At 40.5% G+C, this 25308-nt stretch overlaps 1 protein-coding gene and 1 long non-coding RNA gene across 5 annotated transcripts in view; one reads left to right on the top strand and one right to left on the bottom strand.

The window, feature by feature from the left end:
* Positions 1 to 2331: 2331 nt before the first annotated feature.
* On the bottom strand, positions 2332 to 9438 carry LOC147322713 (uncharacterized). The gene is made up of 2 exons (XR_015130921.1): positions 4855 to 9438; positions 2332 to 2613 (listed from the first exon to the last, which is right to left on the bottom strand). It is a non-coding gene; the product is annotated as an uncharacterized LOC147322713 (long non-coding RNA).
* Positions 9439 to 11367: 1929 nt separating this feature from the next.
* The window catches only part of adarb2 (adenosine deaminase RNA specific B2 (inactive)), a 228777-nt gene continuing 214836 nt past the window's right edge, over positions 11368 to 25308 (top strand). The window contains exons 1-3 of one of the 4 annotated variants that reach the window (XM_086307243.1): positions 11400 to 11432; positions 12330 to 12362; positions 24391 to 24480. Coding sequence is in view for 2 of the 4 variants with exons in the window: in XM_086307240.1 (XP_086163366.1) it covers positions 14642 to 14744; positions 24391 to 24480 (193 nt within the window). In the remaining 2 variants the exon portion in view is untranslated. Of the gene's footprint in view, positions 11433 to 12329; positions 12363 to 13276; positions 14745 to 24390; positions 24481 to 25308 lie in introns of those variants that run through there. The other 3 variants (XM_086307244.1, XM_086307240.1, XM_086307242.1) reach the window with 3 other exon arrangements.

The following is a 25308-nucleotide window of genomic DNA, read 5'->3' as shown; positions in this document are numbered from 1 at the left end:
GCTTTTTGTGACTTCCAATCAGCCTTTGATTCATCTCTTGCAAATGCAGTGAAAAGCGTCCCATAACCCTAATCCTCATTAATCTTAAAACACATAATATTTCATGTGCACGCCACAAGATCGATGCTCATTTAGTCAAAAACTCACTGATTTCATTTGACTACTTAAAGTCTTATTTTCATGAAAGCAGAGACTCGAAAGTGACAATGTGTTTAATGTCAGCGGTGACGAAGCGCTGCGAGCCTGATAACTTTGACAATATGAAAAAGATTCAGCAGGAGGATATTTTAATGGTAAAATCCCTGCAGCCATCTGTTGGAGTAATGAAATGGCCGGCGCTGGCAGAAGATCTGGATGACCTCTCACCAACCACACCCAGCATATGCTGCGCTGTCGAGTCGAAGTCACAACCTCTCCGCTGCTGATGACCATCAGCAACCTCATAATCATCAAAACCTCATCTGTTACATTCATAAATCCCACAATGATCTGGATTTTCAAGGATTTGCGAAACAGAGCGCACCATATGCTGCCATTGTGCACAAGCACGGTCTCGCGAACAAAAACGGGAGGGGGGAATTAATTAAAACTGCGCTTTGCTGGTGGGATTTTTTTAAGACCTGCAAATATCACAGGAAAAAAACAAATGTGCCCTGCCTGATCTCGGTTTTTATTCCAGGAGGTATTAGAGTTGGCCATCCTCAAGTGCTTAGACTTGCTGTACCCGAGCTTCTAATTCTGCTTGCATTGTGAGATTAACAAACTCAATTCCTTGCCGAATAATGTGAGCAAAGCGTGATCGTCACTTACCAAACCTCCTACCACTCTCACAACTGCGACTCTGCGATACTACAAACGCATGCAAGACTTTAAGTAATTCTGAATGCTAGCTTTAAAGTGCTAATGAGGCGGATATTAGTGATGTAGTGCAAATCTGTTTGCAATTTTAAGGGAGGGTTTGTTTGACTTTTTCTGGTGGCATCCTTGGTCTGTGTGAGAAGCACCAAGTTAGGCCGAGACGCTGTTGCACCAAGCAGAGGCAGTTTCAAGGATTACTGTCGGGGTGGAAAAGAGGCAATTAATCTCTGTCTTCAAAATGGAATACAGCTGAGCTTCAAGGCCTTTAGGATCTCTTGGAAAACGATAAGCCTCTGTTTACTAATTTTCCCTTGCGGTGATGTCAATGGTTTGTGCAACTCTGCGGCAGATTTCCAACTGTGCATGTGCAAGTGTGCAATTGTGAGTTAGTTAAAAGCAGCTTTAGTGAATCATTTTTAAAATCAGACATGCATGAGAGCATCGGTGTTTGTTTGATTTTCTTTTGCTCATTTTCAGTTACAGCCAGTTCCCGAGCGGCTGCAGCATCCAGGCTGCTATCAGTTTGAACAGGATGTTTGATCAGAACTAAGCTCTGCTGACATTTGATTTTTTTTTTCCCCAAACATACATCCCTGTCCCCCTCTTGGTTGTCAGGTCAAAGCCAGAACACCTCATAATGTCTGCATGAGGTGTTAAACAAACACAGTGCCAGGAAAACTGTGCTACGCATGTCCACAACAGAGCTTTAGAGGGCTGTTTTTTTATTTCACAGATTGTGGTCTGTACTTGAAATCTGCCGTCAGGGAGGTCAGGGGAGTTTCCAGAAATTTACCTGCCTGACGCCAATGAGCAAAAAAAAAAGAAAGAAAAAGAAACAACAAAAACAAATGTAGCTGTACATCATTTCCCTTCTGGCTGCAGAATTCAGCCTGATCAGACCTGGCACAACAAGCATCTTTACCTTCAGGAACTCTACAGCAGCTTTCTCCATCTGTCTGTGCAGATATCACTCTCCATCTGCCTGAAAACACCAGTGACAACAGGAACAAACATGAAAATATGTAGCTTGAGCTTAAACTTGTTTTTCTTGTCTCAATAAGAACAATAATATTGTTTTTAAACAAAACAACACTATACAATGTACTCATTTTAATGAGACTGAAATCAGACAATAAAATCCTGCAGCATATCTATGGAAACACTTCCAAGGGCTAACACATTTGCAAAGTGTTAATTGCAAATATAGCTCATTTGCAATTAACTGAGGCAAAAATTGGAAAATACAGGCAAAATTAATAAAAGGCCTACAGTCAACTAAACACTGGAAATACACTTTAGCTAAGTGGGAACAGGTTTATGGAGACACTACTCAGAGATACTGCTTACAAGAAATGTAGTCAGGTTTAAGTGATGTTGTCTGAAATTAAAGAGTTAGAGGCAGGAAAAAGGAAACTAGTCAAACTGGATGAATGACTAACGGAAAAAGTAAGAAAATTGAGAAACATATGAATGGTTCATTCCATTTATTCAATTTATTTTTATTTATATAGTGACAAATCACAACAACAGTCGCCTCAAGGCGCTTTATTTTGTAAGGTAGACCCTACAATAATGCATACAGAGAAAAACCCAACAATCATACGACCTCCTATGAGCAAGCGCTCTGGCGACAGTGGGAAGGAAAAACTCCCTTTAAACAGGAAGAAACCTCCAGCAGAACCAGGCTCAGGGAGGGGCGGGGCCATCTGCTGCAACCGGTTGGGGTGAGAGAAGGAAGAGAGGATGAAAGACATGCTGTGGAAGAGAGACAGAGATGAATAACAAGTATGATTCAGTGCAGAGAGGTCTATTAACACATAGTGAGTTATTATTATTATTATTATTATTATTATTATTATAAGTAGCAAATTTGGGGGATTTGTCACTTCGTGGGCGTGTACTGTGCTATTATTATTATTGCTGTTGTTCCATAGTATAGTGGTTAACACATTTGCCTCATACAGAACAAAATTCCTGAATCACGACCAGGAGAAAGTCTTCATGCAATCTGTTGTGGTGACCCCTCCCTTGTGAATAAAGAAGCAGGCAAAATCAGGGTTTTATTTTATTACTTGTATTAATTATGATGTTATTATTAAAATCTAACGAGTGGTTTCCAAACTCCAGTTTTTAAGCCTCAGGTTTAGCGTTTCACTCTCAGTATTGTTTTTTCTATTTATTTATTTTAACCAAAGATTATTGGTGCCGGTTGGCTCTGACTAAAAAAGTGTGGACACTGCAAATTTATAAAAGCATGATTAAAAAAATAACATCACACTGTATTGAAGAAGACTAAACTGAACTCATAAGGAAAGCCTTTGCTGTGGTTATATATCAAGTGTAGAGGATGGTCATTTTCTTGATTATTTCTATGTGCTTGGAGCTTTTTGACTGTTTGCTGGCTGTTAGAAAGAATGCACATTCATTCCCATGAGGGACTTCCTCATTTGCCTTCACTTTTAAGACCCAGAAACCACATCCATATTGTAAATGCAGTGCAGCAGCACTAAAGTCCTACAAACCAAGAGATGAGAAAAGCAGCTTCTTATGAGTACAAAGTTAAACTGTCAGTTGAAACACTAAGCAGAGGTAGAAAATGAACTTTCTTACCTTACAGCCAATAATGATAGGTAGCTACCCTGAGAAGATATATTTTTTTAATTATTTTATTCAATATTCTTATTAAAAGCAACATCAAACAATGAATAATTAAAGTGTGAATAATTTGTGCAGGCTCAGTCTCTCACATCTAGATTAATAATGGATGTTTCACAGTGGCGAACAAATAAACTGAGTCCTTTGTGGATCTAATCTAAGTAAATCGATGTGATGAATTTAAACTTTGCATGACAATAAAAAATGCACGACACCACGCTTAGAAAAGTCAGAGCAACCAGCGACACATGTACAGATATCTTTGCAAGAAAATTATTTTAATTTTGGTTGAACAAGGTGTCCTAATCCCGCACTGTAAGTAACTCTCCATTGCAAATCAGAGATCAAATTTACTTTTATTCCGTTCATTTCCTCCGTCCCTTTCTCCTTTGCTGTCTTTCACTGATAAGCTCCCCTCACCGCTGAACACAATGGCTCCATTGTACCAAACCACAGAGCTGATAATGTTTCGTGACATTAAGGGCAATGATTTTAGTTCTTATTCAGAGAGACGTTTTGATTGGAATGTAGACTCACAAAGAGCGCCATAATATTCAATGCTTTCAGAAATTAAGGAATCCAATATTAAAGACAATCGCCACTGACTCCCAGAGTATTTTATTAGCCTATATGTCAGGATATGTTTGGTTTCCAGATAGCAAAAATAGAGACTAAGTAATACAGCCGTAACATTAGAGAAGACTCCTTTAATGATGAGCTCTTTGCGCTCATATATTTGGGGAGCACATATTAAATCAATACGCGGAGCTTTCTGAAAACTTTGCTAATTTGAATCCTACCCCGGCAATCTATCTATAGCAGCAGAAAGTCTGAGAATTCCCAATGTCATTTACTTCCTCTGAAGTAAAAACTCAATTGTTTTCTCCCTCTTTTTATGTATAATAATATTCATATTCCCCCGAACGCTGACCCGCGAAAAAGGGGCCATTTCAGAGCTGTCAGTGCAATGTCTTTATCTTCACTCTCCAAATGCTGGGGTCAGCCAAGACTTGACGCTCTGCAGACAATTCTTCCAAAGACCTAATGTGATTAATGGGTGTCACTTAAGAAGGGTGGGGTGAGGTTTGGGGGGGAAGAAAGTAATTCAAAAGAGATTGTTGCTGAAGAAAAGGTGCAGTGCCGGCAGTTCATCAGCGAGAATTTAGCCCCCCTGGCTGTAGCCGTGTGCTGTTAAACGAAATGTTCAATGTCACTTTCAGATGTTTAATATAGTTGTTTAAAATAACCTTGAAACGAGGTGTGGCCTAACAGTTTGCCACGAGCGATAGGCATGTTTGACAGTATTTACCTGGTCGCATGCATTCTTGTGCAATGTGTTACCTGCATTTGCTGGTGTGCTTGAAGCCGGTGGGAAGACTTGTAAAAGCTGTGGAGTCAGTTTCCTGTGACTGCTACCTGTCCTCGTGCTCCTCGTTCATTCTGCTGACTTTTCCATTAACGTCTCTGGAAACTGAAAGTGTAAAGTGGGACATCCAAAGGCCTGCTTGACACATGCTGTTAAGCATTTGTTTATCTCGTTTCTACATAAAGTCAGATCATATTCACAGCTGGAGCTGGATTTCTTAGTCAGTTGTTTAAAAAAAGCAGCTTGTGACAAATGTCAGTTCCTCTCCTCCTGTTGTCATCACTTGAAACTTGTTTTCTGAAGTATGTAGCTTATCAAAATGCCCACCTGTTTCATGCATCTGTTTCTTGGTGGGATCTGCATGCAGAAGCTTATGTGTGCTTAGGCAGATCTTTTGTGGAGATAAAAACATCAGATGCGACTGGTCTTCGATGCAGATTCTTCAATATGAATCGGGGTGTTACTTAGTGCATGTTAATATCAGTCAGAGCCATTTTTCAGCATAGGCAAGCTTTCCTATGCCAAAGAATTGTTTCGTATTTAGTTTCAGATGAGTGTTCTGTCGCATTCAAATGAAAAAGGGAACACTATTGATACCTGATATAATGTAATCCATCCAATGTGGGTTAGTGTCAGACCAATAGCGGTGGTTTTGTTTGTTAACTTCACCATTCACATAAAAGTTTGCCTCATCACTGAACAAAATCTTCCAATTTTTGTTTTGCCCATTCTGCAAATTCTGTGCGCCGATCTGGGTCATCCTCGTTGAGATGCTGCAGTAGCTGGAGTTTGTAAGGGTCTTGCTGAATGAAGCTAGGACAGCCACTGATGTTTCTTCATTAGTGACAGTTTTCTTGCATCCACATTTTGGCAAATCCAACACTGAACCAGTTTCATGAAACTTAGCAAGCAGGTTGCTGACTGTAGCATGGGAGATGGGTGGTCTCGTAGGGGGTCTTGCATTGAAATCTGCTCCAATGACCCGGTTACTGCGTTCACCAGATATCAACATGATTTCGATCCGCTCCTCACGTGTTAACCTCTTCGACATGTCAATGGCTGTGAACAAAGAGAAACTTGTAAATAACTCACGAAAGAACAAAGCTACGTTGAAACCAAGCACACCATTGTTTTTCTTGTGACATTACCAATAAGTTTGATGTGTCACATGGCCCTCTTCCTATTGAAAAAACAAAAGTTGTATCCAAGATGGCCGACTTTTAAATGGCCATCATGGTCACCACCCATCTTGAGGAGTTTGCCCCTCACATATACTAATGTGCCACAAACAGGACTTTAATATCACCAACCGTTCCCATGTTATTACGGTGTATCCATAGAAATGGCCCACCCTGTATATAAGTTAGTACAATTGTCATTCCAATCTAAATTGTAATTCTTACCTTGAATCTGTTATTTAGGACACATGCAGTAAAAATAATAACATTGTAGTGGGTGACTTTGTCTCCACACCTAAACAGAATAATGAAAATAGTCAAGGGTTAAAGTGAGACCCAGTTGCAATAGCTCAGCATAGAGAAAGTATCACAACAATATTTTCTAATGTGAGCTCCGTCTTTCTGGATTTACACAGCTGAATTCAACAACATGTAAGCAGATGTTTCACACGCTACCTTGGCTGATTTCCATCCCCTACACTGACAGTGTATTATACTGTCTTTATACTAGACACAATAAAGTCGGTATAAAGGCTGAACTTAATCTTTGCTACACTTGATGTAACCTAACTGTGATCACAGTACTGCAAGCTAACTGCCCAGAATTTTGATGCAACATTTGATCACTGGATTTTTGGTCAGTGTTCACTGGAACCTAAAAACACAGTTCAAAGAATTTTAAGAATTGTTGCTTTGCCACAGAATATGTTTCAAAAACGGATTTTACTTGTTAGATTCAGATGATGCAGGCACGCACTTTAACAACTTGTGAACTGCTGAAACAGTTAGGAACCACTTACTGTGCACATGTGTCAACACAACAACAAGATGGGCTAATATATTTCCCCTTTTTTAATGCTGATTGGCTCTATGGGGGCAGTACTACTACTCCATCTTTCAGATTTAAGCATTCTCATACAAATTTTTATTCAGATTTCTTGGAGTGCCCTGTTGATTTGACATTTAATTGGTTGCTATCCTTTTCTTGTGTTTGCACTCTTGTGTTTTTGGTCTTTTTGGAAGCTTAGAAATTTAATATCATTGGCATTGTTACTCCTGAAATGTCCTTCCCACCGTTATATGCGCTTTTTAATATCTTCTTTGTGGCAATTCTTGGATGTTAATGCTATTATGTAGATGAAAGGACAATTCGGGTAACTTAACACATGGTTAAATGTGCTGAATCACCTTGTTGGAGTTGGTATCACCTTCCGGTTTTGGAGGGCTGATCTCACATATTTGTGAGCATCTTTTAAGAAACTTTGAATTTTAAAACATGTTTCAAGGCTTTAATAATCTTACTGTAATGGTCGTAGCATATGTATGTGTGTCTATTCCCTACTAGACACAAAAAAACCTAAAACTGCCGCCATGATTGTCAACATCTATGAGATTTGAGAATTATTTTTCCAGCATTCAGATCCTTACAAATTATATTATGTGTAGTACCTGAAATTCACCCGTGCATTCCTGTGAATCTGTCAGTTATCTTCGCATTTGACGTCCGTTTAACGTACGTGCTTTTAGCTCATGTTATGTTTTACAATGACCAAAGATTTATAATTTGTCAAGAATGTGTGAACTTGTATTTGTTATTGATTTCACTGATAACGCTGCTTAATCACCATGCATGTTTCCAAGGAAAATAACAGACAACAATTGCACACACAGGCTTGGCACAGCAATTGCACTGTACACAGTGATCACATGGCAGTTCAGGCAGCTTTTGCAGTTTGCGGGTGGAGCTGTCTCACAAGGTATGATTCTGGATACAGGATTTGATTTGTTTTTCTTTTTCTTGTTGTAATCAAAATGGCAAAAGCAATAAAATGTTTATGTTTCATGGTTTGCATAGCATCTCTTATTAAAAAATTCAGTACCCTTACTGTTGGGGGTGACTAGAATATGTGTCATGCATCTCTAATAACTGTTCAACAAACAGTGACGCTAATAGTGACCGTAATGCTACCTTTGTCTTATCCAATAAATATGTAGCTTGCAAAGATGTAGAAAAAAATATATGTGTAATATATATACACATACATATGTGTATATGAACAGCTATTTCTGGCAGCTGACTATATAAAGTGATATAATGAAGATGAAAAGAATAACAAGGTAAATTTACATACATGTCTGTTTTCATAGATGAGCAAAGTGAATAAGTGCCACAGGCCTGCAAAACTACATGCAGGGTAATGAAACTAAAGAGTGTGTAAAGCTCCCTGCAACAGAACACATTGCAGGATAAATATGGAAGCTAAGCAGTTGTATTTTCTTAATGCTGTAAAATACAGATGTCATAAAGTTTGTCCCTAAATTGCCAAATTTATCTGTAGATCTAAAAGTTAGAAAAGATAAGAGGTACTGCGATTCTCTATCACAGCAAGCCTACTTTGCATTTGCAACATAAAAGCAGAAATGCATATCTTACACATTACAGCCTGTTTACACGCTCTCACATGCTCATTATTTGCACAGTGCGGATGCGACACACAATACGCGAGTGCAGCCTGACTTATAAGTGCTGCTGGATTAGAGTCTGAGGAGCAAACCGGCTGTGGAAGGGAGATGAAGGTGTGTGTGAGTCTCCCAGTCGCTCGCCTTGTGAGGAGCCTGAGCACCTGATAAGGCCACAGCCACCTAATCCTCCCCACCTTCACTACTACCATCCCATGCCTGTAAAAAACATCAGTAAAGCTTAAAGTCAATACTCACCCTGAGACTGATGATAGGCCTCCCTAGGCTTCCAGTTCCACTATGTCAACTGGGAGGGTTGATAAGCTGGTTAACTTGGTCTCACTAAATTCCTGCTATTTCCATCAAGCAGCATCATTGTTTAATGCGACACATTTAAAACCACAATATTCTGGGTCCTGTTTGTTTCCTCTTTTTGAAAAGCCATCGAAGGGTGTGAGATTGAGACGAAAAATGTCACAACTTGAAGGCAACAATGCAAAGTGAACGCTCCAAACAATGCTCGAAAAACTGGTAACACATAAAAGCATGCACTGAAAAAAACGGCACATATTTTTCAGACAGGGCTGTTGTACCGTGGGCTGAAGACTTCCTGAGAGCCGTAGCAGCTTTCATTTCTCCTGCAGAGATGTCTCAAGGCTAAAACACTCCTCAATGTTGACACAAACTGTTTCTCAACTGAGAGTTAAGAAAAACAACTGGTAATTACAGCATTTTGATTAGAGCACAACACATGTATTACCATGGAGACAACCTTACCTGAACACCGAGCGAGTGTGCTATATTAATTATTCTAATAATGAATACAGCTACAAAAAAAGAGAGAGAAGGCAATCACAGGTGGTGGATGAGAAGAACTCAACTGTCTCTTAATTGTAAGACAGTCATATTCCAGCAAATATTCATATACATATATATACACACACAAATCAAAAGTGCAGAAAATGAATGTGTCTGAGCAATGTACTGATTGGCCTCCTTATCTTAGATTGCAGGTGCCTGATTTGATGATGGAAAAAAGAGGAGCCGTTGCCACGTGTTTGCTGTAATCACAATTTAAATCTAACTCTTTAATCCATAGATATGACATCAAACTAATGCCAAGTGTTTGGCAAAATACGTCTCATAAGTAAACACAGAAATACTGGAACATTCCATTATATGTTTGGTGTGATTTTTTTACGTAAGCAGATATTTTTTGTGCCCTGATTTAACCTTGACTTACATGTCATGAATGGGTTTTTTTTTTCCTTTGCAGTAGTCAGTCTTAAGTTTCCTGTATTTTGGATATATAGCAATTATAAAACTGAATTGAATTAAATTAACATTTAGAAAAACTGGATGTTCTCCAGGCATGGAGGGTGATCTAAGATGCATTATGGGAAATGTATTTTGGATAATTCGTCTACCAAAAAAAATATCAAGATATCTAAGCTTCCTCTACTTCCCCCATCTTTTAAAAAATTGTCTAAGAGAGGAAGTTTAATCTCAAAACCATTGTGAGTGCCCTTTGAGTGAATTATAGTTATTACATGTTTTTATAAACCTTATTAGGCCAGCTCTTGAGATTGATATGAGTAAATCTGAGGTAATTAATTAAACATGTTCTCAGCTTATTTCCACTTAAGTTTAAAATTAATTAATGGCTTAGTTGACAGAAACAAATATTTCTTCCTAGTAGTTTCTTTAAAAAGAACCGTGTTTTATAATACTATAAATTTAGCTTTACTTTTAAGTTCACTTTCAAGCAAAAAGGTACAGTCTGTAAAATCTCACGACCAGAGATGGGCAGTTACGCGTTACTTGTAACGCGTTACTGTAATCCGATTACTTTTTTCAAGTAACGAGTAAAGTAAGGGATTACTATTGTAAAAACGGTAATTAGATTACCGTTACTTTCCCGTAGGAACGCTGCGTTACTGCGTTACTAAAACCATGATTTTTTTGCGAGAACGTCTCTTGACAGTGACAAGCGAGTGCCACGTTGGTGACAACAGCTGTGTGCAGATCAACAATGGATAATATACCGAGTGCGGGAGAGAGTATGAGCGTGCAGCGTTTAAATCGTGGAAGTACTGACCTTACTTTGAGTTTGATTGCATAAAAAGTGACAAAAACATTAGCGTCCATTGTGCGTGGGAAGAAAACTTCTTTTTACAGCGAAGAAAAACCCCTAAACTTCCGAGCAAGCACCGAGTGCGCTACGACGTAATGGGAAACTCACAGAGAAACTCGTGGATTCTTCCACTGACCGCTGCGGCACACCTGCACCAGGGTAAACCTCCGCCTACCCTGCTCCTGCTTTACAGGTGAAAATAGAGCAAAAGGACCGCTAGTCTTTGATGTTATTTATTTTCTGCTGTGTTTTACTTGCATCTGTTTGAAAGAGTGAGTGTAAACAGAAAACATATTTTATTTTATGTGCTGGAATGTGCAGAAAATAGGTTTAAATATTAAACAAATTTCTTCCAGTCAGAGAATGTTGCATATAATTAAATTTTTGCTTGATGCATAAAGTTAAAAGATTAAAACTAATAAAACAAGTTTTAAAAGGGGACCTTTCCATTTGATTACATTTTGTATGATGGATTATGTAGAAAAAGTAGAATTGGGCAGAAAGAGCTATCGCTTTATTACTTATTCAGGTTGTAAATCGTGTTTTTAAAAAGTAACTAAGTAACTAAGTAACTAGGTAATTAATTACTTTTTTCAAGTAACTTGACCAACACTGCTCACGACTAGATGTCAGTAGATTGTAGATTGCAGTCAACTGAGCTGTGTACCCCTCCCAATTCAAGTGCATAATCCTAGTTATAGTGCCTACTGCAGAACAAACAACTCTGGGCGCCATTCATCTTTAGTGAGTGTAAGCTGTCAGTTCACTGTTAACATCAGCTGTAAGTATGTTTCCACGCCTATTTGCTCTGAACGAGGCTGTAAATCTTTGTGAAAGGACTCTGATACCAGTTGAAAACTCAGTGAAGAACACTTCTGTTCTATAGCAAAACTGAGGTGATTTTTAAAGGATAACCTTGCCAAAATTAGGAACTGTTAGGCTTTTTAAGCTGCTGTTAGCAACTGTTAGTTGCAGTGTTATCAGAGCTAGCCTCTGTTAGCTGCTGTTTTTGTTCATGTTAGCCTCTTTTAGCTGCTGTTTATGTTCATGTTAGCCTCTTTTAGCTGCTGTTTTTGTTTATGTTAGCCTCTATTAGCTGCTGTTTTTGTTCATGTTAGCCTCTTTTAGCTGCTGTTTATGTTCATTTTAGCCTCTTTTAGCTGCTGTTTTTGTTCATGTTAGCCTCTTTTAGCTACTGTTTATGTTAATGTTAGCCTCTTTTAGCTACTGTTTATGTTAATGTTAGCCTCTTTTAGCTGCTGTTTTTGTTCATGTTAGCCTATTTTAGCTGATGTTTTTGTTCATGTTAGCCTCTGTTAGCTGCTATTTTTGTTCACGTTAGCCTCTTTTAGATGCTGTTTTTGCCAGTGTTAGCCTCTGTTAGCCATTGTTTGTGAAACTGTAAAGTGGCTCTAACATTGCTGAACTCAGATACTTGGTGAATAAACTCATATGAGTATGTAATTAACCTATTTAATTAACCTATCAGAGAGAAAGTGTGATTTTTAGGACACTCAAGCCCAACATTAGGTGAGATAATATTAGCTTATAACCAACTGTTGTGGTTCTTTAGCTGGATTGCTGTCAGCTATTCAGAGATGGAGAGGTCACTGACAAGAAGTAATTCTTGCAATATTAAGAATAAATAAATATGTTTTTGCGTGTTTTTGTGTGTTAGAGACTGACTTCAGTTCAAGAGGTGAGGCTTAAGGTGAGTAGGAAATTAAATACCCTTAAAAGAAGGATTTCCTGTACCTTTAAAATTTCTCCTGAATATCTGGGAACATGTGTGTGTGTGTGTGTGTGTGTGTGTGTGTGTGCACGCGTGTTTCAATAGAACAGTGTAAACAGTTTTATAGATACAGAACAGTCAATTAATGGAGATAAATAATCAGATAAATTTAATAATATTGTCTCCTGCTGCTTGTATTTTAACATTTATGTCATAGATACAACCTTTAAAAAAGTAATTGTTACTGATATCTAACGGATTTTATCTTTTTTACAATCTATCGGGCTCAATTCTCACCAATCAAGTAGACTACAGTTAAAGAAACATGTTGCTATATAGTGTTTGTAGAGCACTGAGGTAGTACAGCCATAGGTACTGTTGAACATAAAGATAACCAGGTTAGTTAGTGGTTCTTTGCATCCATCACTTACTGACCTTGCTGTGCATGTGTGTCTGTGCACACACACTTTCCTCTAACCTGTACCTCCACCCCACTCAGCCAGTTTGCTGTTATCTGTGTATTTTCCAGCCCCCCCGCCAGCACACCTTCATTACTGCCCCAGATAGTGGCATTGGCAACTTGTCACTTATATTGATTTCTCTTAAACTGCAATTTACATGGATATTTGTGGGCGTCCTGAGGGCAGACTGCAGCCTGGCGGACGGCCCCGGCACCCTCGCTCTCGTTCTTTCTCTCTCTCTCTTTCTCCCTGCCCCTGAGGCTGGGAGGAAATGTTTCCACCCAACAACAAAGCCTCAAAGTGACTTTTCAATCTGACATCAGCAAACGTGTCATGCTGGTTCTTCAGCAAAAGCACTGCTTTTTCTTTTTCTTATCATAAAAACTAAAGCGGCTGGGGCCCTGTGAAGGTAAAGGGGGTCTTTTGGGGGGAAAAATCAAGGCAACAGCAGGCTATGTTTTGTTAGGTATTAAATATCACTCTCTTTTATTTATTCACCAACTGTAAAAAAAAAAAAAAGAAAAGAAAAAAGAAACAGCTGTACAAGCTTAATGCATTCTTGATTAGGGCTTAACAAACCTGCATTTATTCCGAGCTCCTGAATGTGTCTGGCAGTACCATAGCGCCTCCTCCCAACGCACACCTGACCTTCTGCTGCAGAGGCCGGGGGAATAAAACAATTACCTGCAGCTAGGTAAACCACAAATGCTTTGTGAAAGCCTTCACACCGCGCTTTCACACAATAATGCCAAAATGTCACAATCTTCAAACTTTACGAATACAACACACCGTTAAGAGTTTTTGCCATGTGTGATGAAGGTCACCTGCAAAAGTCAAAACAGGATTTTCAGAATAAAATACGTTTCGTAAGACCTACGTGAAAAAAAAAAGTCCGTTAAAGATGCCTTTGAAAAGACAGCTGAGCAATGCGTCTGAGAATAATCTTCCTCCATGGACATCTATGACTTCAGACCACAGAGAGGGAATTTATTTCAGAACATTAATCCCACAAGAAGATTGCAAATCCTAAATCCTGCAAGACAAACACAACTGTACAAGGAGAGAAAGGAGAAGCACTCATCTCATTCTGCATCCCTGTCTCTCCTTTGAGCCTCAAGTTAGTGGTGACTGGGTTTGCAGCAGGCAGTATATGAAGCAGAAGACCACATTTGGTACTTTGGTGATGGTAAACGTCCTATCCTTGCCTGACCTTTGACCCCTTCCCCTCCTTGAGAAGAACACAGTTCCCCTGCCATGTAAAAAAAAAAGTGAAGTAAAAAAGTGGAATGAGACGAAACGTTTTTAAAACAGCACTGGGTGAAGAAGGGGTGTGAGCTGGTGGGTGTCGCTGGTGATGTCACACCTCCCAGACAGCCAGGATTGGACCCTAATTAGAAAACTCGGCAGCAAATAGATAGGCGTCCTGCATGATTGAATTCAAAGTGGCTGATGCCAAAATTTCTGCAGAGGCGCGGCAAAAACTGGCTGAGAGGAGCGAAGCAGCCGGGATCAGTGCTGCTGAGAGCTGCCACGCTGCGCTGCGAACACAGTCTCTCTATGAGCTGGAGGCGAGCTGGAGTTTCTGAGGTGATACAGGAACAGCGAGACGCGAAGCTCCTCTCCCTGGTTTGAAGGGATAAAAAAGAAGAAGAGCCGAAAATATAGTCCGAGTGTTCGTCAAAGCCGAGGACGCAGCGCAATCAGAGAGCAACGGAGGCTGACGCCAGACAAGTACAAAGGAGAATCGAGCCGCCGAGTTCAAGTTATCCCTGCGCCTCGCTCCAAAGGTCTGCGCTGATGGCATCCGTACTTGGAAACAACAGCCGCGCGTCGGGGGCTCAGGGCGGCCAGGTGAAATGCAAGCTGAGAAGGAGGAGGAGGAGGCGATCCAAGAGAAAAGGTAAAAGCAAACAGAAAGAACGGAAAAGAAACTTTAGACCACTTGTTTCCTTTTTTCTTTTTTCTTCTTTTTTTGGCTTTCTCTCCAGAGGTCGTGCGCACCTTGGCGGAGCATCGGAGCGCACAGGCGGCAGCCCGGTGGAGCCTGCACCTCGCTGCTGCTCCTGCTCCGATAACGGCGGCTTTGGATAATAGTGCATATTTGAAATGTGACTGAAGAAAAAAAAAACGTGATCTCTGTTTAGGAGGAGACGGCGGCTTTAAATCGCCTTTCTCGTGTAAAGTTTAGTTGCCGCTGCGTGCGTCGTCCTCGCAGAGCCTTCGTTGTGTCTTATACCTAATGAATGAAAGTATTATTTCGCTCTTATGGAGCTTTAAACGTGCTCTCCGGTAGACAGAACGGCTGCTGTCAATATTTAACACTGATTTCTTCATTTGTTTGTTTTTTTAAGCAGCGCATACACATGAATCCTGTCCTCACTGATTTCTTCCATAATTTCAGTTAGATTGCCACATCAGTTCTTGTCAGTAAGTTTAAATATTCAAAATGTAGCATAATTAAAGAGCATCCTCCTCCACGCTGGAAAACACTGCAAAATCCCAATAATTCACATTTTTTTTGTCCTTTTCCTTTTTTTCCCCTGTTGTCTCATCTAAACAGAATTTTCACCCATTAGAGGCTAAAACTGCACTGCTGTACTGCTACACAGAGAAGCCTCAAGTTTAGGACTCAGTTATGGGCCTGCAACAGGGAGACAAAAGGAGCAGGGACCTACAATTATTTTATCTGGCCCTTCAAAATAATATTTCTTTGTTTTTTTTGTCTTGATATTTTTTATTTGTGCCTGTTTCTAATTCTAAGATTCCAGCCTCCTTTTATGGAGCTTCTAATGAAGAAATCAGTGGATTAACAATTGGAGACAAACTGTAAAACAGCCAATTATATGTGTAATGAAAACAGAAAAGCATGCTGATTTCCAGTGACTGAAACATAATAACAGTGAGGATTTTTTTTCCTAAGGCTCAGCGCCTGTCCCTGCAGCCGTGCTGTAATGGATGCTGACGGGGGTTCATGGTAAACAAATCCCTTGTGTGTTTTAAATGCCCTGCATCCTCTCTGCCAGTGACACTCTTACCTTTGTGAAATATTATGTATATGATGCAAAAAAATTAAATAAATAAAAATAATACAATTCACAGCACTCTGGCTGATGAAACATTTCCACCTCAGCACCTCTCACTTTGAGACTTTGCATTCCTGCTTTTTTAAAAAAAGAAAAAAACAAGAAAAGTGGTCACAAGTGAAAACGCAGCATTGCTCGCTGCTAAAATTAATCCGTGATTGCTGAGTAATTTTATCCCAACTTCCTTCGTGCTGCACTTCACAGAGGGAAAAGAGCTGCAAAGTGACATTTTGAAAGATCAAGAAAGGAGCTATTATTGATATGTCAGGGAATGCTTTGATTCTTTAGAAGAAGAAAAATAAAAACCTCGCCGGTTATTTCCTCAGGTATTCTTATTTGGCTAATTAATACTGAACTGAATCACCGAGCACTTGTTTGCTCTGGCACAGGCCTCAAACTCTTTGCTTTTTGTTCACCTCCTCTTTTTCTGCCATCTCCATAAAAAAGGAGGAGGAAGATTTAAGCAATATTTATTTTTATTTATTTATACGCATAACAGATGATAACACGACCGTTTGTGTTGTTTATGCTTGAAGACACTGACGTGCCACCCCATTGCATTGTGGAATATGGATGAACGCTCGGAGCGTGTTGACGTATCCGACTGCAATTGAATGCATAACGAGCTTTCATAAACACTTTGCACTTGTCATCAAACTACAAAACAGACAACTGCATCTCATTTCCATAACCTCTTGATTTTTAATAGCCCAAGTAATTGAGACAAGGGAGACAATACATAAAATATAGTGCTGAGGCAAATGTATTTACATAATGGAAAACGACAGAATTGGTTCCACAACATTAAGCATTGCATATGAGTATCACACAAGCGCGCGCGCACATTAGCTGACAGGCCCTCGCTGCGTGTATTTCCGAGCAGCTAATTTATCAGCTCTGCTGATTCATTCTGATAACACGGGACATTAGGGGCCAGTTCAGGGGCCGGCTGTAAATGAACTGTGGCTTCGGGACGCGCTGATGGCCGCTGACTCTTCTGCTCTTCCTGTCTTGACGCTTGTATTCAAATTTAAACGTTTCATAAAACTGTCAAAATAAAAGCCCAGTGTCAGACTGAAGGGTTCCAGCTTCCATTTTTTTTTAACCGATCATCGTCATCTTTCATCTCAAATGCCAGCCGAGCATCATCTCGAGATTTCCACACAATTATGTGTATAGACTTTAAGGAAAATAAATCAATAAATCAATAAATCACTGAGGGATTATTTGGTTGCATTTGTGGCTTAATCCCTTGAAAAGGCTGCAGATTATTTGTAGATGGACTAAAACCTGCGTGTGTATTCAAAAGGTTCTAAGCAGATTCAGCAACTTCGATTAATTTCTTTTTCCATCAGACTCCTTTTTTTGTTTTTCTTTTTTGGGTGTGTTTGCTCATTTCTTTTGGATGGGCAGGATAAATAAGTAAAGAGTGAAGATTACAGCCTGGGGATGTATTTGCTAACATCTTTTTAGCAGGCGGCCCTCACTGCTCCTGCTCAGATTTCCTAAAAATCACACACCTTACTGAATCCATCAGCTGCTTTTTCAGCTGCTGTTTGACAGCCGCCGCCTCCTCAGATTGTTCTGGTTCCAGCACTCCTGTCAGCTCGGTGTTGTGCAGATGTACACCTCACTCGCTGTTTTTTTTTTGGTTTTTTTGCTGTTCTTTAAGCACAGTGTGAGCAGAGTTATCCCCCTCAGATGGACTCGTGGACACACAGAGGATCTGCCTCTTAATTAGTCACAGCCGTGAGCTCTGTGTCCCTAAAGGGACGTCAGTTGCACAAATACAGTCGTGCACATCTGGGTGAATGATGCACTCCCCTGATTTTTGACAAATCTGCCTGTAGATTCCCGCCTGTCAGTCATCTGTACGACGTGACCTTGTTAAACCGCGGCATATGTGCAGCATATTCTTGCTCTTTTATCCACAGTGTGCCTTTCTTACAGACAAAAATAAGCACCGCCGAGATTTATTGGCCAACATTATTTTTTTTTACAGCCACACTTATCACCCTGCACTCTCAGTACAGTATATCAGCGTATCATCAAGAGCGCCGAGGGGGGAAATGTGAAAAACACAGAGTGTAACATAATTTATATAGCAATTACTGCTTACGCTTTGCTTCCTGGTGAGCTGGCGACGGCGACAGACGACTCGAGTGTGGGCTGCCGTGGCGGCGGTGAAAGTTGAGGTGGAGGGATGCGAGGGTTTACACGCATTTGAACATCTCCGTTCTGGAGAGGCGCAAGTAAACATTAGCTCGGCGGCTGGGTCAATCAACATAAAACACCCTCTCCCCCCACTCTCCCACCCACCCAGTGATCCTCTGTGACTATCTGACATCTCACCAAGCAGAGGGAGGGAAGAGTGAGTGGAATTCCTGGCTGTACCGTATCATCCCGCTTCCCTTTCAGCGCTAACGGTGGTGATAGAGGCGCCGCTGAGTTGAGGGGCAGAGGTCAAGAAGAGGGGGCACAGACTCAGAGCAGACTGTCCTTTACGATTTCACAAATTTGAAGAACTTTGCATCTGCACTGGTTTAATCAGCCAGGTATCTGTGCAGACCAGTAATATTACTGTCTGCTAGTGCTAGTAACTGATGCTACTGGAAGAAAACCAAACATTCTTGTATTGGAATGTATTTCGGAATGACCAAAATAGCTCTGAGATTAAAGAAGATGTGTTGCAGCCTGTCGGAGAGAACAAGCTGTGTTTTCACAGTTGTGATAGAAGCGTTAGCAGTATTTGAAGATTCATAGACGGTATACAAAATGCACACAAAACAGCCTTTGCTTTAATTGAATTACGTAACCACACTAGCCCACTGTCTGTCAGTGTTGTTTGTCTTAGATATAGTACCTTTACCTGTTTTGCCTTTATTGCTTTGTAGGAAACACGATTCTTCGTAGCTGTTATTTGCTGCACTGTCCTTTAAGGTCTTTACTGCTTATGACTGATCACTTGGAGCTTTTTTGTTGACTTGTGTTCATGCTAAACCTCGTACACCTTGCAAATCTTCCAGATTTGGCTTTGAACTTCATATACTTTGGAGACTCTGTTTGCAACTCTTCATTTTTTATGCGTTGTTTACATCTTGCCGCTAATTCCAGCTGCACGGACACATGTTGAATGTCATGTCCATTTTTCTCCTGTCATTTGCTGTTTGCCTCCCTACCAACATCTGTCAAATAAGCCCCACCCCTTCCACCCCCACCCATAACAAAACTGCAAGTTTTTTCTTTTTTAAGCAGCATATAAATTATAGAAAAAGCAAGTATATATAAATCGAAGGTTCCTTTTAAATAGAATCCAGGATGCTCATGCTGTCTTTGAGAATAAAAAATAAAAAAGCTCAATGTGAGTAATAATAGAAGAAAAAGAAAAAACAGTCGTAATGCTCAATAGTAAATCTGGCTAAAAAAATGATTACATTTAAGTTGGAATAGTGAAAGTGGTCCAAGCATGCCGAGTCTGCAGTGATGTGTGAGAGACCTTTAAGGACGATGACAGTGTTTTAATCAGCATTCATTCAGATCATTGTTTAATGTTAGCGTAACTGTCCCCGTCATGCACACATGCATTGTAACAGTTGCAGTATGGTCTCTGCATTGGCCTACATTCACATGCAGAATCCACTGATAAATAAACTCACTCTGCGGTAACACAGAGAGGACCTGAGCCAATGCACACCTTGCACCAGTTTCCTGGTGTAGGGTCATTGTCATCAGGAGTGGGAAGGTTTCTGGTTGAGGAATGCAGTTATTGGTGCTTGGTTTCCATGTTGGGATAGCCCAATGTCACACAGTGTGTGTGTGTGTGTGTGTGCGTGTGTGTGTGTGTGTGTGTGTGTGTGTGTGTGTGTGTGTGTGTGTGTGTGTGAAAGAGAGAGAGGTTTGTTTCACAGATGAAAAGCACTAGTTTTATTCCTGAAACACTTCTGTCACATTTGTTTGTGTTTGTGCTGATAACTGCATTAAGAGCTGCAACAGAAACACCGCTGGCATTTATGAGGTTAATGAAGGTCAGTGCCGATGGAAGCGGCGCCGTGTTCTGCGGTGTGCGCACGCATGGCTCTGCGAATTTACAGGCACTTCCTGATTAAGGGTAGCGGCGGAGGAGTCTGCGGTTTAGGACACGGCGTCCTCTAGCTGACTGAGCGTTTAGCTGGTGGGCGGAGGAGGGGGCTGGGGAAAAAAAAGGTTATTACTACTCATTGTGGTCTCTTGAGGACAGCTGATAAAATGACCAAGGAAAAGGAATAGCACAACTTTAGCACATTAGCATAATTAGTAATTATCTGGTAATAGTCCCTCTTGGCTTTTTTGGAGCTCGGCAGTGAGAAATTGTACTTAAAGTTCAGGGCCAGAAAACAAATTTCATGGCGAAATGTCTCAATAACACGCGGAGTGCAAGAGCTGCCTCAGTCAGCCTGCGGAGAGAATGAATCAGAACAAGTATCAAAAGCACAGATGCAGATTTAAAAAATGCAGAAGGTGACACTTAAGTTAATTAGCCTGTTGTTTGATGACTCCCACAGTTGGAAAGATAAGGGTATTACTCATTGCAAATACCTTGTTGCACTTGTTGCTATGACAACAAAAACACAGTTTAATTGAGTTAGTCATGTGTTACGCTTCATCAGCCTGTCCACAAGAGCTTTCACAACAATGACTACTTTGGTGGAGACATTTGAGAGCTGGTTACACTGCATGCCACTAATGCGCGTGTGCCGCTCTGATGGAAATTGCGCTCCAGAGTGATGCCTCTGTGTGTGTTAATTTGTTTGCGTGCACGCGTGTGTGTGTGTTCTTGTCGCCTGTGTGCCCGGTACATGTCGCCGTTCGCGGGGAGCTGTCAGTCTTCATAAACACAGATGTGGCACGGCAACTCGGCGGCATTATCGCTTCCCGTCAGTGTGTGTGCGTCTGCAGTCCACAAAACAACGCAACATGAGAGAGCCTGTTGTGTAAAAGAGAGTTTGGATGTCTCGTAGCAACTGTCAAGCAAGTTTTTGTTGTTGTTGTTGCTGCTGCTGCTGTTGGGCTGATGCCAGATGTGAGCAACAGCCGAGCAATAGTGTAACTATTGTGTATGTTTTGAGATGCACGTTAGATCGATGAGAGAGCTTTTAACAAGGGAACATGTGCGATGCTTTGGGAGCAACAAGCTGGTGATTTGTTTATCCAGTAAGAGTAGGGATTACAATTTAAAGGAACAATTCAGACATCTTTTTTTTTCCACTGTGTGTGTGTATGTGTGCTTTGAATGTTTTTTTTTATGTTTTTGTTGAGTCAATATTCATTTTGGCTGCAAACTAAAGACAAAACGCTGCCATGGTTTCCCAAGGCACAGCGCGATATTGTTAAGCATCTTGTTTTTCCTAACCAGAAATCCAAAAACCGAAGGCATTTAGATCGTACAATAATGCAGAATGAAAAAAGGGTCACAGTTTTAAACATTTGATCGTTTGTTTTCTGTCTCTGCTTTCAGGCAGTTTCCGTTTCTTTGCCGTTAACATGACGGCAGGTCTTATTTTTCTGTCTTCAGATGGACCTTGTAGAGTTTGCAGCTGAGAACAAGACAAAAAAAAAAGAAAAATGAAAAAGGGGGAAATTTTATTGACCTTCCTACCTTTGAAATCATCCTGATACCAGTTTCATTTATATCATGAACCAAAACCACATATATATAAATATATTTAATTTTCAGCTTGTTTACATGGTAATAATTTGGTTTTTAAAAAATATTTAGCATTTTTGTTGCATTGATATTTAAGATAAAGAATACTATCTCATCTTTCCTACTTAAGGTTTTAGAGGAACAGTAACTAACATTAGCTTTTTCATCCAATACAACATGTAGATGAGGTGTATTCTTCATGCAGCTGGTATCTCTAACAACCTTCACAGTTATATGGAAAGCTGTTTTTATCACCTCCTCTCATCTTATCTGGATTGTGGCAGCTGGACTGTATAGAAGGGTTTTAGTGTGAAGACAGAGCTGTAAAATGCAAAGAAATTGCATTTCTAATAGCAAAATTACGCACTCGATTTACTCCAAATGTCAACCAAAATGCACTTTTCATGCTTGTTCTTACATTGTGACTGCCAAAGTCAAACAGAAACAGAGCTGTAGTGTGGTTACATTTCACTAAACTGAGTCTGGTAATTCTGAACTAGATTCGCTCACCTAAAAATTTCAAGTTTTTAATTCATGGCAGTGGATTTTTTGTGTCTTATCATCGCTGTTATTATTATTTTATCATGCCATCAAGACTAGCTCTCACATCTAATGCGAAGTCCTGCCAATAGTGTGGAAGCACCCCACACATCATGGTGGCAAAACATTTCTCCAGTTTATGATCCTAATTAGCTCTAACTGTGCCATCATCCCTGAGTCATCATGCCTGGAGAGAGGCCAGATCATTTGACGGTCCACAGTTTCACGCTTTCTTCATCCCTCCTCTCCCTTTCTTCCTTTCTTTCATGTCTTTTCCTTTCAGTTTCTGTCTCCCTCTCTCTCTCCCTCTTCCCTGAAGCACACACACTGTTATTGTTGTCCTCCAGCTTCATGTGCGTATTCACAGCACGGTAGCTGCTGCTATGAAAAGGGAAATATTTCATAAGCAGAAAATAGCTGAAGAAGGTGCTAGGATATGGGCTCCAAAAAAAGCTTTGTGCTGTTTTACCAACTCGGTCCAAAATACAGCAAGTCAGCCTTGAAATGTGTTCGCTCGCCATTCGAGTGCATTTGGATATTAAAACTCACAAACACGTGAATGGCCTTTGTCAGCATCTGATCAGCTGGCAAAGCGTGCGCTGCTGGCACCTCTCGCCTTATGTCATGCTTCAGCCACACAACAGCACAACTGCCTCGTGTGCTTTGCTGACATAGCAAAGTTAACACTGATACCCCGCCTCATATGGAATAATGAAATTGGATGAAGCAGCTTAGCCGCTTGCCGTCCCTCCTCTAGCCATCAGACTCGGTGCCTATTTGAGATAACGTTAATGAAGGAGACTTTAGCCAAGAATAGACACGTCTTACTGCTGGAGTGGTGGGGGGGTGGGGGAAGAGGGGTGGGGCACTAACGGCATTTATTTCCATTAATAAGATGGAGCGTTTTACAAGAGAACCTCTCCTGAGGGCTCTCTCCCGAGGTCGGAGAGAAAGCTACACCTTTTAACAACCTCCAAAAGAGTTCTCAGTGTGCGGAGAGATGTTGTTGCACGGCCTGTTCTCTAAGAAACTTGTCCTAACCTTGCTTCACCAATTTGGGCTGAGGTGGTGACTACAATCACTGCTTTTCATCATTTGTAGGTTTTTGTTGTGGGTGTTAGCAGCTTGGGAAGGCAAAGTCTGAATTTTCTTAGCGAGCTAGCATGAAATATTTTCCAGTTCTTCTGCTCTTGACCACTGTATGATTTACCACTTGAAACGGCTGATTTTAGATATCAATAAACAAAGCTAGCTTCTTGATTCTAGTTTGTATTTATCAGTTTTGCTGTAGCTAGCTAAGCTAACTAGCATTAACTTCATGATGTTGCTGAAAAAATGTTACAGACTGTCAGGTTTTAATGTTAATGGGTGCAAAGAATGAAGGGCTGTAAGAAAGATGTCAAAAACGCACTTGCTGACCTTGTACACAGTGTTGTGCTAAAACACTGAATCTAAAGCTAATAGGTGGTCAGTAGTTTTGGCCATGCTAGCTGAAACAGGAGACTGTTGGAATTTATAGCTGTGTAGAAGCAAACTACTTTACTTTAACGCACGGTTACGCTCGAGCTTTATTATTTATACACTGCAGGATTTAAAGGTAGCTGACGCCATCTTGGATGATGAATGTGGCCGATAGCGCAGAACTGCAAACAGTCTGTAATTCATTTAAAACTAGTCCAAGATGATAACTTAAGACAAAGTGCAGTTTTAGCCTGGACCTTGGATGTAGTAAGCTGCTAATCTGGATGAGCATTTTTAAACTTAAACAGTGTGATCCCTTTAATACGATCATGGTTGGTTTTTTTGTTCCGTTATCTGTTTTTGTAATAACCCGAGGATGATGCCATACATCCTTATTGGATTAGTGCATTATATGATAAGTGGTAAGCATTATGGGAAATGCTGTAGTAGCGAGGCCTGAATGATTAGCTCAGTCACTGTGCCTGTGTACAGAATATTTTCTACCACTGATATTTTTTACTTCTCTCTGCATGAGGGGTCAAGAGTGTTTTTACACTCCTTCCTCACTATGTAAATACATCTGATAGCAGTTGATTCATAGTAAATGATAAATACGCTCTTTTTGCAGTGAATATTAGATCCCTGTAGCTGATGGAATTGCTTAATGGCAGATTAGGAGCACTGATAATGATGAGCGCATATGCGAATATCCTCGCCGCTTCATTATTCTGCTCACATGCAAGCATTAAATAACATTTTTCCCCCTCTTTGCCCTACAGTAAATCCCTCTCCCATCCATCGATTCCAGGATCCTTTAGGGGCCCCTTCTAGGAGAGACCGACAGGCTTATCTTGCAAATCCTTTGAAAGGTATTTAGAAAAAAATCTTTCCCTGCATTAAGTGTGTCTGATGTTGCATCGCCGCAGGGTTGGCCGAGTTAGAGTTTTAGACCTGCAGGCTGATCGGTGCGATATGCAAAATGATGTTTTTTCCAAGTTTCCTAACAGTCACATGCTGTGTAGTTTATTTTTCCTTCTTGCTGCCCCGATTTTGATTTGTACAGCTTGAAGTGGTGGAGCGTAATAGATGTGTTTGCATTTGCCCGAAAAACTTAGAGTTCCAATCACTCATCCATTACCTTTGATAGCTCAGAGAGTATTTGGCTTTGCCCAGATAAGGCCTGAGTATACATCCAGTCAGATTCAGTTGAATTGTTTGTACACACACGGCGCTTTGGCATTGGTCTGCTTGGATGGGCTTTGGCGTGATGGAGAATTTCATCCCCACCCCCTCCGCTACCTCACTGACAGTGGCGCTTTGGGGCCGGAGCTGTTGGTGAAGGGTGTGTGGCACCTCAGGCTACAAATGTTGCCTTGCGTAAAGGACAAAAAGAGAGGATATCTGCGGGTTAAGAGTGCCTCAAATGTTGGCCCACATGGACCTACATACCCACCATTCTATATTTAGACATAATAGACATAAGGTATACTCTGTAAGTCACTGAAAGCAGCAGTAAAACCAGTAAAAAACGCCTTTATCGTACAGCTGCTTTTCCAGTCTTTTTCTCGAATTAATAATGAAAAGAAACAGTTCATTTATTAAAAATCTTTTAGTCCTGTACTTATTTGTCTCTTTTTAAAACCATGGCATGTTCAAATAGTCGTGCATCAGCGGTCCCCAACCTTTTTTGGTTGGGT

This window comes from Aulonocara sp. 'chitande type north' Nkhata Bay, linkage group LG9, assembly GCF_057382095.1.
Source record: "Aulonocara sp. 'chitande type north' Nkhata Bay isolate Kocher_YH1m ecotype deep benthic linkage group LG9, A_spYH_male_GT1.1, whole genome shotgun sequence".
In the NCBI taxonomy this organism is placed as follows: Eukaryota; Metazoa; Chordata; class Actinopteri; order Cichliformes; family Cichlidae; genus Aulonocara; species Aulonocara sp. 'chitande type north' Nkhata Bay.
This window is presented reverse-complemented; position numbering and strand designations above follow the sequence as displayed.